The sequence below is a fragment of the Opisthocomus hoazin genome, chromosome 8 (genome assembly GCF_030867145.1).
Source record: "Opisthocomus hoazin isolate bOpiHoa1 chromosome 8, bOpiHoa1.hap1, whole genome shotgun sequence".
In the NCBI taxonomy this organism is placed as follows: domain Eukaryota; kingdom Metazoa; phylum Chordata; class Aves; order Opisthocomiformes; family Opisthocomidae; genus Opisthocomus; species Opisthocomus hoazin.
In genome coordinates, this window is record NC_134421.1 from 43,543,212 (window position 1) to 43,559,810 (window position 16,599).

The 16,599-nt window shown below is 40.5% G+C and overlaps 1 protein-coding gene across 3 annotated transcripts in view; it reads left to right on the plus strand.

Annotated features, from left to right (window-relative positions):
* The window catches only part of ZNF277 (zinc finger protein 277), a 58,614-nt gene that overhangs the window by 16,741 nt on the left and 25,274 nt on the right, over positions 1-16,599 (plus strand). Inside the window, exons 1-4 of one of the 3 annotated variants that reach the window (XM_075427905.1) lie at positions 2,812-2,869; positions 7,377-7,575; positions 10,751-10,839; positions 12,934-13,016. In XM_075427905.1, coding sequence (XP_075284020.1) covers positions 7,517-7,575; positions 10,751-10,839; positions 12,934-13,016 — 231 coding nt within the window. In that variant the 5' untranslated portion in view covers positions 2,812-2,869; positions 7,377-7,516. Of the gene's footprint in view, positions 1-2,811; positions 2,870-7,376; positions 7,576-10,750; positions 10,840-12,933; positions 13,017-16,599 lie in introns of those variants that run through there. The other 2 variants (XM_075427906.1, XM_075427904.1) reach the window with 2 other exon arrangements.

A 16,599-nucleotide genomic window follows, 5' to 3' on the forward strand; every position in this document is an offset into this window, starting at 1 on the left:
AGGAAATGGTTATGTACGTTGATTTTTCTTTCACTAAGGAACATATTTGCATGTAGTATTGGTGAGGATGATGACAGGGTGTTTTATTTCTATTATTCTGAGTTTTGTTTTTGAATACTGTTTATTTGGCAAGTTGTTAGTCATCCATCTTTTATACTCTAGAAAACAAAGGAAAAATCCTGTAATCAGTGTAAAAGCTCTTCCAAGAATATGACCACAAATTAGAGAATGCTGCTGTGCCAACAAATAGATGCTGCATTGCCAAGGCTGCAAAACAGGGAAGCTGTCATGTGTGTATTCCATGTCAAGCCAGTGCTTCTTGATACTCTTTTTTCACTATAGCTCAAAAAAAACTTGAATGCTAGACTTGAATGCTAGACAAAGCTTTAAAACTGCTCATTTCCCAAAGAGATTTTAAATGCAGCACTGTTTTGTGCAGAATTACCTATAGGAATCCAGCTTGGTTCCCTAAAGTACCTTATCTGGGGGTTTGGTCATTTTGATAACTGGATGGTTTTTGCCATCTAATCAATGTGAGCTTGGGGGAGGGTGCTCAGCCTTTCTATTTTCCAGTCAGCATCTGTTACGCTGTTAGTGTGGAGTGCCAGGCGTGCTAGGTGCCTTTTGTTTTCCTGTCATTCTGTCTTCCCTTTGTTCTTTACCTGTCTAAAAACCTCGGTCTTTTACTCATTGTTTGGACTCCTTTATTTGCCTGTGTATCTTTGTTGTGTTCATTTTTGTTTTAGGATCATTTCAAGTTCTTGTGCTAATCTCCTCATAATATTAACCAGCTGTATTAATGAGATAATAAACCAGACTTGTTGGTAATGAATTGATTCATTCAGCTACTGGATTTAATTAGAAAGACACTTAACATTCCAGCAGATGTTCTTATTTTGTTTCATTATCCTTGTGTTACCAGCAGTGGGCTTATAAAAATATACGCTGCATGTTTGTATTTACATAATACACTTTTCTACCTAAAGCCTTGTTGTTGTGCCATAAACTGCAAAAAATGACATGAAACCTGTAAATATGTATCTTAAGCCAATTTATATGAATTCCTCTTTCATCATTTCATTTCTCAGACTACATGCAGTCTTGAATTTTCAGAATATTCTTCATCTGCTAATAAAATGCTTAATCTTTTTAAAATGAGTTAGATTTCTTCTTCTCTAGTTAAAAACCCTTGCCTTTGGACCTATCTACTTTTCTTGTGGTCTCATGACTTTCATTCCTTTTTATCTCGTGGCAAAGCTTCAAAACAAAGGATACGAGTGCTCCCCTCCTCAGCATCCCCTGCAGACTAATGTAGGGGGTTCCTCCCTCGGCTTGCTGGTTGCTGGCTGGAGGGATCTGCCTCTCCCTGAGCACCAGCTCTCGAGTCATGGCTGCGGGTTCCACCCCGAGGCCAAGCTGTGTGAGGTAGGAGTTGTAACAGTGACGTTATTTCGTTGATGTGAACCTCATTACCGCCGTTTGCCAGTTAGAGAACGTGATTTATGCAGCAGCATTCAGCTTGTCCGCAGATCCAGTCAGAGCACATAGTTCAGATGTGCAGCCAAGAAGAATTGAACATGAGGGCTCTTACTGCGTTGAGTGCGTTATGTATGCAAATGCTGACAACCATTGGTTTTGCTAACTGAAGCCAGTGCTGGATGTCCTTGTTAGGAATCACAGTGATAAAATCTTAGTGTTTTCTTTTCCTTTGTGTGTAAAGCTTTTGAAGGAACCTTGCACACTTTATAAGGCATGCTCACGGTAAAATTACATGAAACAACTGAGGCTGCTAAGCTGAGAAGAGAGGAAGAAGCTGAGATGAGAAGAGGAAGGTCCTGTTTCATCTTTTTTCTTCCCGCTGCGCACTTGTTAGTTTGCGCTTGTGCTTGGTGGACTCTTCTGTGACCGTTTTCAACATTATTGAGCAAAAAGAAAGGAGTAGTTCTGTCTGGTTAAATAGTTGAATCAACTCATCGAAGGATTTAACAAGCCTAGGAGCCAGCGTGAGCGGAAGGGCGATAGTAGGTGGTTAGGACTGGTAGGATACAGTAGAGAAATACAAACAAGCCACCCCATCACTTCTTGGTGGCAGCAAGCTGTTACACTGGCTAAACCATCTCTGAGAACTTTGCCTTTCACAACTCACCTTCAAATGCTGATTCTTTCCTTTCTGTTCTTTATGATACTCACATCTATTGTATTGGCCGTAAAATTACACGGCATATTGCTTTGTGATAATTGCATGTGTGATTGTGCAGGTAGAGTACATTGCTTGTACTTCTATAGTCTGTATTGTAACTGTGTGGGCGTAACGTTTACTTAATGTGCAAACTAGCATTAGTTTTGAGTTGAGAACAATTGTATTTGAAACTAAAAATGTTCCAGTAAGGAAAAGGAATCCATTTTGAGCCTGTTGCTTCATGAGCTGTGAAGATTAACTAGTCTATACTATAACAACACTTAAAGCTATATAATTTCTATAACAGGCAGCCTTTTTTTCATTTTCTTTTATCACTGTTGTAATGGGGTGTAGACTTCCTGTGCTGAGATCAGGATTCCATCCTATGTGTGCTTATAACAAAAAATAGTGCTTATTTTAGTTTTGAAAGTGATTTGTGTAATCCAAATCATTTTCTATACCCTCTCATTGTCCAATGTCTTCAAAGTATTAATTTTATTTTACCCTGAAGAACTGAGTATACTTCTTAGTCTTTGTTTTCAAAGAATGTATTACTCCAGTCTCTTCTTTCTATTCTGCTTTTTTAGCTCTGAATTAGCTGTAAAAGATCACAATTTTATCTGTCCTGTTACAGGTTGAACAACATGGTGTCAACTGGTGAATGAGAGAGAGATTTTCTTCGTTCCTGAGGTCAGCGGGCTTTCTGTGAAGCCTTTGGGGTATCTGTTTGCATAACAGTCAGTCATACTGTTTTTCTGTTAGGCAGAGGAGGAAAACTTAGTGGTGACAGGATGACTTGGCAGAAACTTAATGGATTGATTTTATGGGGCTCTGTTCTCATAGGGAGCTAGGTCCTGTGCTGTTCAACACAGACACAAATGTGAAGGGAGTTAGGTGATAAATTTTGCTGTTTATACTTTTTTTTCCCCAAGTGGTAAGCAGGAGGGCCAGCTGAAACATTGCAGAAGGATCTCATGGTATTTGAGTGAACTGGATGAAAAAAGTGCTATTCAGTGTTAACAAGTGCAGAGTAACACACATGGGAGTGAACACAAAGAATGTGTCCACTGTCTTGTACGTTAACACCTGATTCACAACTTCTCTGAGACTTTGAAATCACTGAAGATGATTCAGTCGTTAATTCTGTGATCCGAAAAGCAAGAAAAATGCTAGGAATAAAAAAGAAAAAAAGAAGAGATTGAGGAAAGCCTGCTTGATTTAGAAATCCGTTTTCTTCCACTCTTGGGTGTTTTCAAGCCATCCCTCACCCCAGCACATGAGGACAAATGGACTAGAACAAGCCAACAGTTGAACAAGGACAGCAGGGAGTGAAGGACGATTAGGAGAATATGAAATGTTGCTGCAGGTTTTTGTAGCTGTTGAAAGACCAACAGTTTCAAATAGTGCAGTGGAAGGGAAAAAAAAAAAAAAGGCTATAAAATGCTGTTAAACTGAGGTACTCATATAGACTGTGACTTAAACTCTCCACCCTCAGATTTATGGAAGACTGTGCTATTTGTGTCACTCCTATTTGTTTGCCCTGTTTTTATACACTTGCCTGGGTAATTGCTTCTTGCCACTGTCAGCCAGGGCACTTGCACTAGACGTGTTTACTCTGACCCCATGAAGTCGTTCTTGGAGACTTTTAAGAGAAGGTTGTGGAGATTTTAAGAGAAAAGCCTGCTGCTTTGCCCCTCATTTTCAAGTGTCTCTGCATGTGGGAGTCCTGGTGGAGTCCAAGAACTCAGTCTGAGTGGTTTTATTTCCCTGTTAGCCCTTAGCTGTACTTTAGCTAACAGCTTTGATTCAGTACCTGTGGCCACTCTGCTCCAAATATAGAGGCAAAATTAGCTGCTTTTGGAGAGATTTCAATAATACGCTTAGCTTTATTTGTACTGTTTTGATGTTTGTGTTATGTGTTAGTCCATTAAGTGCTACGCTGAAGGCTGTGCATCTTCGTTCAGCTCTGTGCTTTTATTCTCTTATTCAGTGTTTTTGGCAGCAGATGAGTGCAAAGATATTTTCATGCATTCTTTTTTCCCTCACCTCCTCCTTTAAGTGCCTTTGAAATAAATTGCATAAGCTTCTGCATTTGCCACACCGGTCCAGTAGTCTGTATTTAAATTATTCTCTTTTAGTATTAGATACTCTCTTTGGATAGCAAAAAAAATCTTCAGCCCAGTTTATTACTTTCAGCAACTCGCCACTACAATTAAAGGTTAGCAGTTCTATTCTTCAAGCCCAAACAACTGCTATTCCTGAGTACTTAAGCTAAATAACTGTATCGGCTCCTTGTCTATGTTAAGTAGCAGTTCCTGCCACACACACCTATCTTTTGAAAGTTGGCTTGTTGAGGCAGATAGGCAGTTGTTTATTTAGACTTCTGAGTTTTTAAATAGGTCATTCCAAGAGACCTACACCAAAAAATGAACAAAAAGCAGTGTAGCTGCTTACTGGGCACAGCTGAACTGGCTGACAGAGTATCTTCTTAGTTCTCTTGGCATCAGTGAGAGTCAGCAATTGCAAAGGAAATTAAGTTGCTCTACTTTTCTCACTAAACATGTTTTAATGATTCTTCAGGCTATAAACAAACCTAGAATCTTGCAGGTAACGTCAGTTTTGCTTGCAAGAGCTGACCCTTTCGTGAGGATTGCTCTAGCATTTAGAGTAGCAGCTGCTTTGCTTAAAGTAGTAAAAAGTGGAACAATTTATACAATGCCAGTTTAAAAAAGAAATGTGTGGGGGAAGGGAATGGGCTGAATTGCAGGTAAAACTATAAGAGGAAAAAATGTTAGATTGTCAACGGCTGTTGTATTGCTCCAGGTAATGCCATGCTCTGTGTGCTGCCATCTCTCAGTGCTGTTTAGTTTTATTGGATAAACTGAATTCAATGTAGCCTGACCAACAGTCTTCAGACAAGTCACTGCCTTTCCAGGAAGTTTTATTTTTCAGATACTGTAAGTAAAGCCTCAGCAGTTGTGTGGGGCAGATGTGTTGTTCCAGGAGCAGCATGGAACCGATGAAGCCATACACACTGCAGTTTTATACCCATTCCCACCTGTGGCTCACAGTGGCTCCAGCTTCCCCTCTGTCCCTGGCGGCACCTGCATGGGGCAGCTGTCAGCACAGTGCCGTGGCTGCTCCGGAGCACGGCATGGCCTCGCTGGCTGGCCAGCCGCTGCTGAACAGTGTGTGCGATGGGTGGCAGAGTCTTGTTACCCTCCCTGTGCCTTCCTTCACCTTTACCTGAAATTTGTCATAGAACTTTTAGGAACTTCCCAGGTCCCTCTCTGAAACTGCAGCCCTTCTTTGGTTATTTCAAAGTCTTGACGGAGGATGGGGGAGGAGCACTGCTTCATTAGATTATTTTCCTAAGAAAAAAATGCTAAATAGCTATGATTTTTAAGGTTATTTTTGAAATTTTCCATGTGGACAAGTTGTCAAATGATCAGATTTGGTTTGCTTGCCATTGTATAAATACACTTTTGGATTTTGTAGGGTGAAAAATGTCATACATGGATTCTTCTGTCTGATAAATACTGTTAATTAAACTTCCTTTAACCTTACACATTTTAAAATTTGTGTGTGACACAGTAATAGGTTTGGGAGAAGGCCTTTTTCTTAATTATTTAGATATCTTCAGGTATCTTTAGATGTCTTTAGAAACTGAAACTCAGGAGGTTTCCTCTGAATATCAGGGAACACCTCTTTCACTGCGAGGGTACCCAAGCACTGGCACCGGTTGCCCCAGCAGGCTGTGGAGTCTCCATCCTTGGAGATAGTCAGAAGGCTTCTGGACATAGTCCTGGGCAAGTGGCTCCAGGTGGCCCTGCTTGAGCAGGAGGGTTGGACCTGATGAGCTCCAGAAGGTCCTTCCAACCTCAGCCATTCTGTGATTCTATGAAATTTAATTTCTTTACAGAGGTGTTCATGTCACTGCAGGAATCTGGAGGCATGGAGTTTATTCTTCTGCTGCACAAGTTAACTTCACATCTCAAGAGTCAAGGAGACCCATGATGTTTTCTTTTCAGTTTTCATCCTCAGAGTGCAAGAACTACTGGGGAGCTTTTTCTGTTTGCTTTTACTCTCCTTTTGCTATCCAAAATTGATGTAGCTAAAATTGAAGATGCATATTTAGATTGGCATTTGCTTCCAAGATAAATGCTTGCCAAAGACTGAGATATGATTTGTCTGAAAAATGAACACCGTGGTTTATTTCTAGACAACTGGAATCTGGTTAGGCTAATGGGGCCAGCTGTTGAGATCTGTTGGTCAAAGTGTTTCTTAATGAATTACACTACTTTATGCTTTATGAATTTATGAATTTACACTGCTGTTGTTTAAATACGAGGGGGACACACACATATACCCTGAGTCAGCCTGCTTCTTTGCGATACTATTGCGGTGATGCACATTCCACCCACTTGTTGAGCTACAAACAGCAGCGAACCTGGAGAGCATAAGCCGGTGACTCCCCTCTGTGCCGTCATTTGAGCAACCCGTGCCTGACTGGAGCAGTGTGGTGCAAACATGGGCCGTTGAGCTTTCCATGTGGGGCGTGGCTGGCCCCTCCTCAACATCTGTGCAGTTAGGAAGTGTTTCATTGGGAATAAGCTTCCACGTGGCAGTAATCTTTACCAGGAATAGTCTTTTCCTTTGTCATAGAACAGTGAGTGAGATGCTGATGGGGAAAAAAAGGCAAGACAAATGCATACAGACCTTGAAGAGTCAATAAGAAAATGAGAGAAGTGCAATAAATAAAAGTATAATTAGGAGAAATCAGCATAGAAAATGGTTTGTGCTATACAGTCGAAAGCCTTCCTGATAGTACAAGGAATGTGGCAAAGAGAGTAGCTTCAGTCGTGTAATAAGTAGACTAGGAAGTGAAAGGAAGAAAAGTAGGTTTCTGATCATAAAACTTCCTTTAGTAATAAGCAGAGCACTTGTGTCTGTCTGACTTGGTGTCAGCTGGGATTTTCTGTTGGAGCAGATACTTGAGAACTGTCCTGTGCTAACCTCCCGCTGTCCTTGGAAGTAATGCCATCAGCTTGCCTCCAAGCACCTTGTTGCTAGAGTGATCCATGCAACAAAACCGGGAGCCAACAAACCAGGTTTTACATGTACTGCCTAAAAGTACTCCAAGTGAAGTAGATTTATTCACTTAGTGAAAATTAATTGTTCTTTTTGTTTATTTTAGATACAGAGTATATTTTGGAGCCTCTGTCTCTGCCAGAAAGTCCAGGTGGTGTTTCCACTGTAGAAAGTTCTGCCTATGTGCCTTGTATTTTCTGCAAAGAATGCTATATCTTAGCAGAACAAAACCAGCTCCTGAAGCACATGATTATCGAGCACAAGCTTGTCATAGCAGATGTGAAACTGGTTGCAGATTTTAGAAGGTAAGGGTTATATTGTTTAAAATGAGTGTGTGTGTATGCAGAGATCATAGAAAGCTTCAGAAAATGAGAGGTCATCTTTTTAAAATACTTTAAAAAGTAGTGGGGTGTTGTGGGATGATTTTTATTACTTTTTTGATGAGTTTTTTGTTACTGGACTGTAAGGTTGTTTTCCCGTTCCCCTCCCACTCCCCAGCTGTCAGATGTTGCTGGGACCAGGGGACTCGATACTAGAATACAGGGCAATTCCTCTGTTAGACATTCTTTGACATATCCTGGGGACTTCTCAGGTCTTGTCACTAATCAACAAGCTGCGTACAAACTAGAAAGATGTTTATTTTGTAAAGCACATTCTAGACAATCAATGCTCCTAATTTGGGGATTTTTTCATATAGGACAAGACTATTTCTACCACTGAACAGTGTCCTAAAGCTGTGTATTGTATGCAGAAGCTGCTCAGTACAGGATCTCTCCCATTCTGGAATGAAATTCATTTGCCCCATTTTAAGTATGCCAGTATTTCTCCACAGAAATCACATTTAATCCTTAACTATACTTTACAGTACCGTGATCTACAGACAACTGTGACTTCTTCTACAGTTGTGTCATTGATCATCTCAGCAGGGTCACATTTGGCTTTCTCTCTCTTAACTTCCTCCATGCTGCTGGCATGGCCCCAGTTGGCTTATAACTTCAGAGTCTGGGAGCTTGCTTGGCATTTTGCTTTCGCACACAGCAATGTATGGGCCAGGCGGTGGGCTAGATGGTACCTGCCAGTTCGTAGCTAGTTCTGTTGCAGTGTTTAAATGTTAGCCGGATAATTTCTCAACTAAAAGGAGTTTTCTGTGAAGTCTTCTGTGACTCAGCCAAAGCAAGTAACTTGTGTCTATCAAGATGCGAAAAAAAATGAAAGATTAAGACGAAATTTAGGAAGAGAACTGTAAGCCATATGAAACTTTATTCAGATGTATGAGCTTAACATTGCTTAAAAGTGAAAACTGATACTTGTTTTTGTTTGGTTTTATGCTGAAAGCAAGCAGAACAAGAATTCAATGTTGTTTGGAGATAATGCTAGTTTCTTCAGCTACAGAAAGGGACTGGGGTTGCTCAGTCATGGACCGCCAGTTTAAGTGTGCTTGAGGGATTATTCTGCGTTAATAAAAATGTATTTTAAAATCACCTTTTCAAGAAAATGCCCATTTAGATTCTTTTTGCTGCTAATGCAATTGGAAGGTAGCCAGATCTTACAGAGAGTGGCCCCAGGATGTGAAATGACGGAGTTGTTAGTCTGAAGTGTGACTTCTCTTATTCGTTGTACTGAATATCAGTAAAATAGTCTAATACTATGTGCAAAAAAAGAAAGTATAATATGAGGTATTGAACTGAAGCGTGGAAAATACAGGGAAACAACTATGAAAACATAGTATTTTTTATACTTAGCAATGAGTTACTATAGTTTTAGGAATACATTTCTTGACAAAACTATGAGAAGTGGAGAATCCAGAGAAAAGCAATGCTAATGGAATTTTGTAATTTTTTTTAAGTTGGAAGAACAAACATAAGTTGGCATTACAGCAAGGGGAAGAGATAAGGGGAATATGCTTCCACTGAATGACTGCACATGATCACTTATGGGCACTGATCATTTATTCTCTCTCCCTGGAAGTATGACAAGGCATTGGCTTTATTTGATCATTGATTATTTGGGTTAGGTTTTATGATATGAAATCCCTTAGCGGCACAGGCAGTTATGGTTAGGTGAGTTTGTCTGAACAGTGTTCGTTTATTTCAGTGCAGGGGGCAGACTAAATGACATCTTGAAATCCCTTAATTAGCACATTTATGTCCTAAAAGCTCAAGGGTGACTTACCTGGAAGACTTGCTGTTTGATGCAGTGGCAAGACTGTTTCACTGTGCATTATAAACAGTGGAGTAGGCAGGGGGACAACAAAACACTCACCTCTTACTTACTGACTTCTAATGATGCTTCTGAACGAGCTTCAGCCATGCATGCTGGCTTCACTGTGCTTAGCTGTCCGCTGTACTGGAGGTTAAACCTCTCTGTCTCAGAGTTAGGAAAAACAAATATGTGCTGATTGCTTGGAAGTTGCAGTTAAGTCCTCATATATTAAGTTAGATGGGAAATAGAGGTAACATGACCCACCATCGGATGTGATAGCTGTGGCAAGTAAATTAAAAGCTACAGCTATTTAGAAATGTCCTCATAATAATCATATCTGTTTTTTTATGATTCTTTTCCTAATTAGATGGCATGTCAATAGGAAGCTGTCATTAAATAGTTAGCCTTTACCTATAGTTAGCCTTTACTGACTCTCCCATGGTCTATATCAAGCATATGAGTCATTAGTATAAATATAAACAGGCACTTAAGCATTTTCAGATTTTTTTTTTATAGTAAAATTTTTAATAATTAGCACAAGGATTGTTTGGTTCCCTTCATCATATAATTGAAGGTGGTGATTTCTTCTTGGTTAGACAGTAGCTTTTAGTTCAGTGGAAACTTAATCTCAGCTGGGGTCTGTTGATGCTGCTGTAATACAAACAGTGATAGTACAAGAATGTTTCTAAACCCATGTAGTTGATGGGCTAAACCTTCCAGATGTGTTTAGGGCTTTCCTTGTTCTGTCTGCTATCCTACCCCGAGGTGTTCGGGGACTTCATTTTTCTGTCTTTCCAGTTGCCTGCCAAGCTACAGCTTTCACTGTAACTCCACAGGAGACCTGTCAAAACCTCACTTTTGACAAGTTGGTGTTTTTACTGAGTTTCAGATTCCTGCCTGTATCTTGCAGAGCACAGAGCACAATATTTTGGGAATTGGAGAGTACACTGCAGTATATCTTTTCAGTAAAGACGCATTTGAGTGGCACTTCTGTCTGAAGATGTGAATAGGTCACAGTGTTTATGTAAAGATCAGTGAAAATGTGTCTTATTGAGTTTGTCACTTTGACAGGATAGTTAAACCCAGTTTTAATGAAGCTGAATTAATTTAATGAATTTGAAAACTAGATTAAAGGAAGAAGAAACAGAGACAAGAATTAAAACCACTAAACACTCCTAAGAATTTAGAGGATGGAAAAAACAGGGGCTGATCAACTGTTCATTAAACTTTTTTTTGATGTTTCCTTTTTCACTAATCATCTTCCCTTTATTTTCAAAGATACATCTTGTACTGGAAGAAGAGGTTTGCAGAACAGCCCATCACAGACTTTTGTAGCGTGATAAGACCAAATTCGGAAGCTCCATTAGGTAAGTATTCTGGTTGCTTACTCTCTGCTGGCCAGATCCTGTGATAATTTCTGGCATATACTGCTACTTTCATCAGCCAAGTGTGAAGTAATCTGACACTAGGTCAGAAAACCACAGAAGTAATGTTTAACACTTAACCACGTATTTAAACTTACCTTTTCCAAGGATTGCAGCACATGCTTCAGCACTGTGCTGAATGAGGATGAGCTGAATACATGCTTAAATGCCATGTTGAATTGGGGCTGGTTGCAAATCAAGGCCTAGAGCAGTGCTACTTACATCGTGGCTGGGGAAGCTTTGGTACCCACTACATAAATAATTGGTGACAGTCCTTTGAGAAATGTGGAGAAATATTCCCAGTGAGAGCTGTCTTTTCCGACTTCACTCTGTCCACCAGCCCTTCCGATGCTGCTAACTATTCCTGGACAGCAGGGCCTCGGTTGCCTTTCCCTTTCCCTTGCTACAGTGCTTAGTGCCCTGAGAGTACTGGGGGACAATATCTTCGCAGTAGGGGTACAAAGATTGCCGTTTTCTGGGCTCCAACACAAGACCAAAGTCCATACTTCACAGCTGTGCTGCGCTGGCACAGTGGGACATTCCATTGTAGGGACAGTGGTGACTGTGCAACAGAAGCGTTTTTCTCAGAAGTAGCTGATTCATTTCGTTGGCTTCCCCTTTTCTAACAGAAAAATATAGTTTACCTAAAAGCAGATAAGAGAACATTGGGGCTTTCCTGCATCTTTAATTCATAGAATTATAGAATCACAGAATTGTCCGGGATGAAAGGCACCATATACATCATCTAGTTCCAACCCCCCTGCCATGGGCAGGGACACCTTCCACTAGACCAGGCTGATGAGTTCTCCACAGAGAGCTTAGAGGAAGAAATGCATGCAGCCAGTGTCAGAGATGGGTGGAAGGTGAAAACTGAGTACAAAATGGATGGAAATGAATTGTTTTAATTATTCAGACTAATTTTAAGAAAAATAGTCCTAGAAAAGATGAAAATCTCTCCAAAGACCATAATTGTGTTTCTCTTATATATGTGTGGTTTTGCTTCTGAAATTTTAACACTTAGCACTCAATCTGAAAATCACAAATCAAATGCCTGAATGCCAGAGATTGCCAGAATTATAAACCAGAAATAGCCTTTCCAGAGGACAATGAGTATGCTTTGTTATTTGTTTGTTAACAAATTTGTTGAGTTTAATGGCTAGATCCTTCAAATTTGGTAACTCAGAAATCAGGGATTTTGTCTTACTTCATACAGGCTTCTGTATGAAAAGATGGGAAAAGCTGAAATCTAGCAAGTTTAAAATTGTAAAAGACTTAATAATGGTCATTTCACTTCACCAACCACATAACCTTTTGATTAAAATATGAGTAACTTTAAAATGCTAAATATTTTTGTGGTTTTATATTTTCTTACATGCTGAGTAATTTTAAGGTAATTAATGTGAATAAGATTTGTTTTATTATTAAATTGGCAATGTCCATAAATAGTAAGAAGCTTAGTAAACATAAAATGTGGGTAAAACATGTGAGTAGAAATGTAAATTAGGCAAGTCTCAATGTGTGTTACTAAACAGCTGTGGTGCATATCTGCAGATGGAACAAGATGTGATGGTAGAAGGTAGTGGGATCATTCAGGATAAGGGGAAGGGTATACCAAGTGATGATAACTACTGAAAATTGACAATTACTTAGGGAAATAACTGAAAATCCCACATGCAAGATAAAGGTGATTTCATGTTTCTTGCATGCTGACTTTATACTGCAACCAACATAAATGATTAAAATTGCTTTATGTCTCAAGAAGAACCATCACAAAAAAGAATAAAGCTGGTAGTAGGCAGAAAATGTGCAAGACTTTTGTCCGTGTACTGCAATATACATGATGTAAAGGTCTTATAAATATGTATATACAAATATTTAAGCATGTTACTTTAAATTATGAAATTAAAATAACTGACTTCTATAGATTAAAAAACACATTCTCACCACATTCCAAAGGTTTAGCAAATTATGTGCCAGAAATATTCAAAGCAGCTGCAACTTCCCATCCCTTACCCACACTTCCCAATTATTTAACAGAAGAACAGGACAATTATTTTCTTCTATGTGATGTTTTACCAGAAGACAGATTACTAAGAGAACAGCTTCAGCAGAAGAGACTGGTAAGAAATTACTGTTGTTTCATTTTTGAGGTAAACAGTTCCGTAGTGTAATATATGGTAACTTAGGGGGCATTTTAAACGCAAAGCATTTTTTGCTAGACTGCGAAATTCTGGGATTTTTGTAATTTTTTTAAGCTTATTTCCCTAGCTGCTGCACATACACAAACTCCTTGTTTACAGATTTTTTTTTTTCCTTGGAATAAATTTACAGGTTGTATACCAATATTCCGCATGAGTGGAAGATAAGCCCACAGCACTGAAAAAGGCTGAGTGTGCTGAACGTTTTTCTTCTTGCAAGAATCTGCAATGCATTGACACACTATCTTTTGTGTAAAAATATGCGTGTAGGGAAATTAGCAAAATAAAACTCAGTGTGCGATACTGTGAAAAGGGAAGGTGATACTTATTTACAAAATCTTCAGGCAAGTTGGTTTTGTGCATTCACACACTCTCTTACCCAGATTTCATGAATTCACACTTGCATGCTGACAAGTACCACGGTGCGTGAGTGGAGGAAGTCTGAGCAGTATTCTTTCTGTGAGGTGCAAAGGACAAGGAATGCCAGCTGTCAAGTCCTTGTGAACTGCTCTGGTTCTTCTTGCTTGGTGATGGCAACCTGGTGCTTTGGACAGACCCGTCATATCTTTTAGGTGATGTCAGTTCTGAATGAGTGGTCCTTCACATTAAGCTCTTGCTAACTTCAGCTTCCATGAGTCTTAGTCCAGATTGCTTACCACTGGGGTTTTTTTGTTGTCTTCTTGTTTGAAATACACATCCGTGGTGTGTTTTTGCTGTTGGGCTAATATAAAAATGAACATTATGTGATACATAGCAGCCTTGTTGCCAGTCTCCTCGTATTAGGACGCAGGGTCTTCTGCTGGCAAGTCATCTGTACTGTGAGGTGTTAGAGCACTGGCCTTATGGTCTTTACCTAAATATGTTCCTCAGTTTACTGCTGGCAGCTGTGTGCTGGCACTTGTCAACCTAGGCCTTTTAACCTTTTGCTGTGCTGTTCCTTCTGGTATGTTTCTGTTACCAGTCTGTACATACACAGCATGCAACTAAAGACACTTTAAATCATAAGCATTCAAAATGAAGAAGATGCTTACAAAAACCAAATTGTAGTCCCCAGGAAAATTGGGACTGGCAGGTAAAATTCATTTGGTTCAACTACCCTGTGAGTGCTGTTTCAGTTTGCTGGCTTGAGCAATGTTCTGCAGCTCGTGGCACAAATCCCCAGAACCTGGGGAGTACAGACAAGTCTTACACAGCTCTCCATAGGATCCCAGCTGCTGCAAAGGAGAACTGTGGTAGTTCTGCCACTGAGGATTTCCCATGGAGTTGGAGTTGCCTCAGCTGAAGTTGTCATTCCTGTGTAGGTCCATTGTATTGGCGTGGAACAAAAAGAGCAGCTGACATGCTTGTGCCTAGTATGCTTCTTTTCCAGTTCAGCATAAGAGAAGCCATCCTGGATCAGTAAAAAAGGTTTGTCTGGATCAATATCTCATCATTGACAGCAGCAAAGTGTCTATGGTATTTGTCCTCTTTCGATCTCATGGTGATTCTTTCGCAAAATATTCTCCTGGTCTCCAGCAAATGGCAGCTCAAGAATTTCCTAATTCTCAGCACTAGTGAGACCACATCTGGAGTGCTGGGTCAGGTGCTGGGCTCCCCAATACAAGAAAGATACGGACTTACTTGAGCAAGTCCAGCGCAGAGTCACAAAGATGATTAAGGGACTGCAACATCCTCCATACAAGGAGAGGCTAGGAGAGCTTGGATTGTTAAGCCTGGAAGACAAGGCTCGGAGGATCTTACCAATGTGTATAAATACTTGATGGGAGTGAAGAAGAGGGAGTCAGATTCTTCTTAGTAATGCCCACCAACAGGACAAGAGGCAATGGCCGTGAATTAAAAATCAGGAAATTCCCTCTGAAAACAAGAAAACACTTTTATACTCTGAGGGTGGGCAAACACTAGAACAAGTTGCCCAGAGAGGTTGTAGAGTCTTCATCTGTGGAGATATTCAAAACACAACTAGACACAGTCCTGGGCTACGAAGATGATTAGGAGGGCTATGAGGATGATGAGGGGACTGGAGCATCTCTCCTATGAGGAAAGGCTGGGTTTGTTCAGCCTGAAGAAGAGAAGGCTGAGAGGGGACCTTAGAAATGACTATTAATATCTTCAGGGTGGGTGTCAAGAGTATGGGCCAGACTCTTTTCAGCGGTGCCCAGTGACAGGACAAGGGGCAATGGGCACAAACTGAAGCACAGGAAGTTCCGTCTGAACATGAGGAAGAACTTCTTCCCTCTGAGGGTGACGGAGTACTGGAACAGGCTGCCCAGGGAGGTTGTGGAGTCTCCTTCTCTGGAGATATTCAAGACCCGCCTGGACACGGTCCTGTGCAGCCTGCTGTAGGTGACCCTGCTTCGGCAGGAGGGTTGGACTAGATGACCCACAGAGGTCCCTTCCAACCCCTGCCATTCTGTGATTCTGGGTAACCAGCTCTAGGTGACCCTACTTGGGCGTTTGGAGTTGGATGAGTTGCTCTTAGGAGGTCCTTTGCAACCTCGATTATTCAGTGGTTTGAGGTTGAAGATGCTGTGTATTTGGTGGTTCTTCACTGTACATCATTGTTGCACTTCTCTGTACCTTTTTCGGTTTTCTGTAACCCCTTGGAGGTTACGAAAGACATCTTGAATATTGCATGTGACATGCAGTGTCATAATGATGTTTGTTTCTCAAGCATATATCATGTTGTTTGTGGCTTTGAGGAATGAAAAAGAGTCACGATTGAGCATGCAGCTAATGTTTTCATAGAACTGTCTGTTGTAATAGTAACTCCTGGCTGCTACGCATTGGACTGTACTTCTTCTGTTTTTAAAAGGCATTTGTTTCTGGTTTTGTGGTGTTTTGTGCTACGTAGTTCTATTCCAACTAGGCCTTCTCTCCACTACCAGTGTTGGTGTGCAGAGTCTGTTGGCAGATGAGCCATCTTATCTCCTCTGCAGATGGACATTTCCTCAAATTCAGAAAAGAGTGCAGGATTTGGTATCATAGAATGGTGTGGGTTGGAAGGGACCTTAAAGATCACCTAGTTACAGCACCGCTGCCATGGGCAGGGACACCTTCCACTAGACCGGGTTGCTCAAAGCCCCATCCAACCTGGCCTTGAGCACTTCCAGGGAAGGGGCATCCACAACCTCTCTGGTTGACCTGTTCCAGTGCCTCACCACCCTCACGATGAAGAATTTCTTTCTTATGTCTAATCTAATTTAGCCCAAAGCAAGTGCTGGTTTTGTTTATAAAGTAATTAAGTCAGAAAAGAAAGAGGTATGCATTCTTATTGTGGTGTGAAATACCCTTTGCTATTAACACTGTTTTAAATCTCAGAATTGTACCTTCAGTTTTTACAGAAGGATTTTGTGAAATCAAGCTGCAGCTGTAGTTGGAGCTAATGGAGTCACTGCTTTAGTTACAGCAATAAAGTCTGTTTATTTTTTCATTTCCTTTTGCTGCAATCTGAGTGTTGACTTGCAAGTTAAATAGTTATTTTGCTTTGCAAAGTCTTTTACCTCCA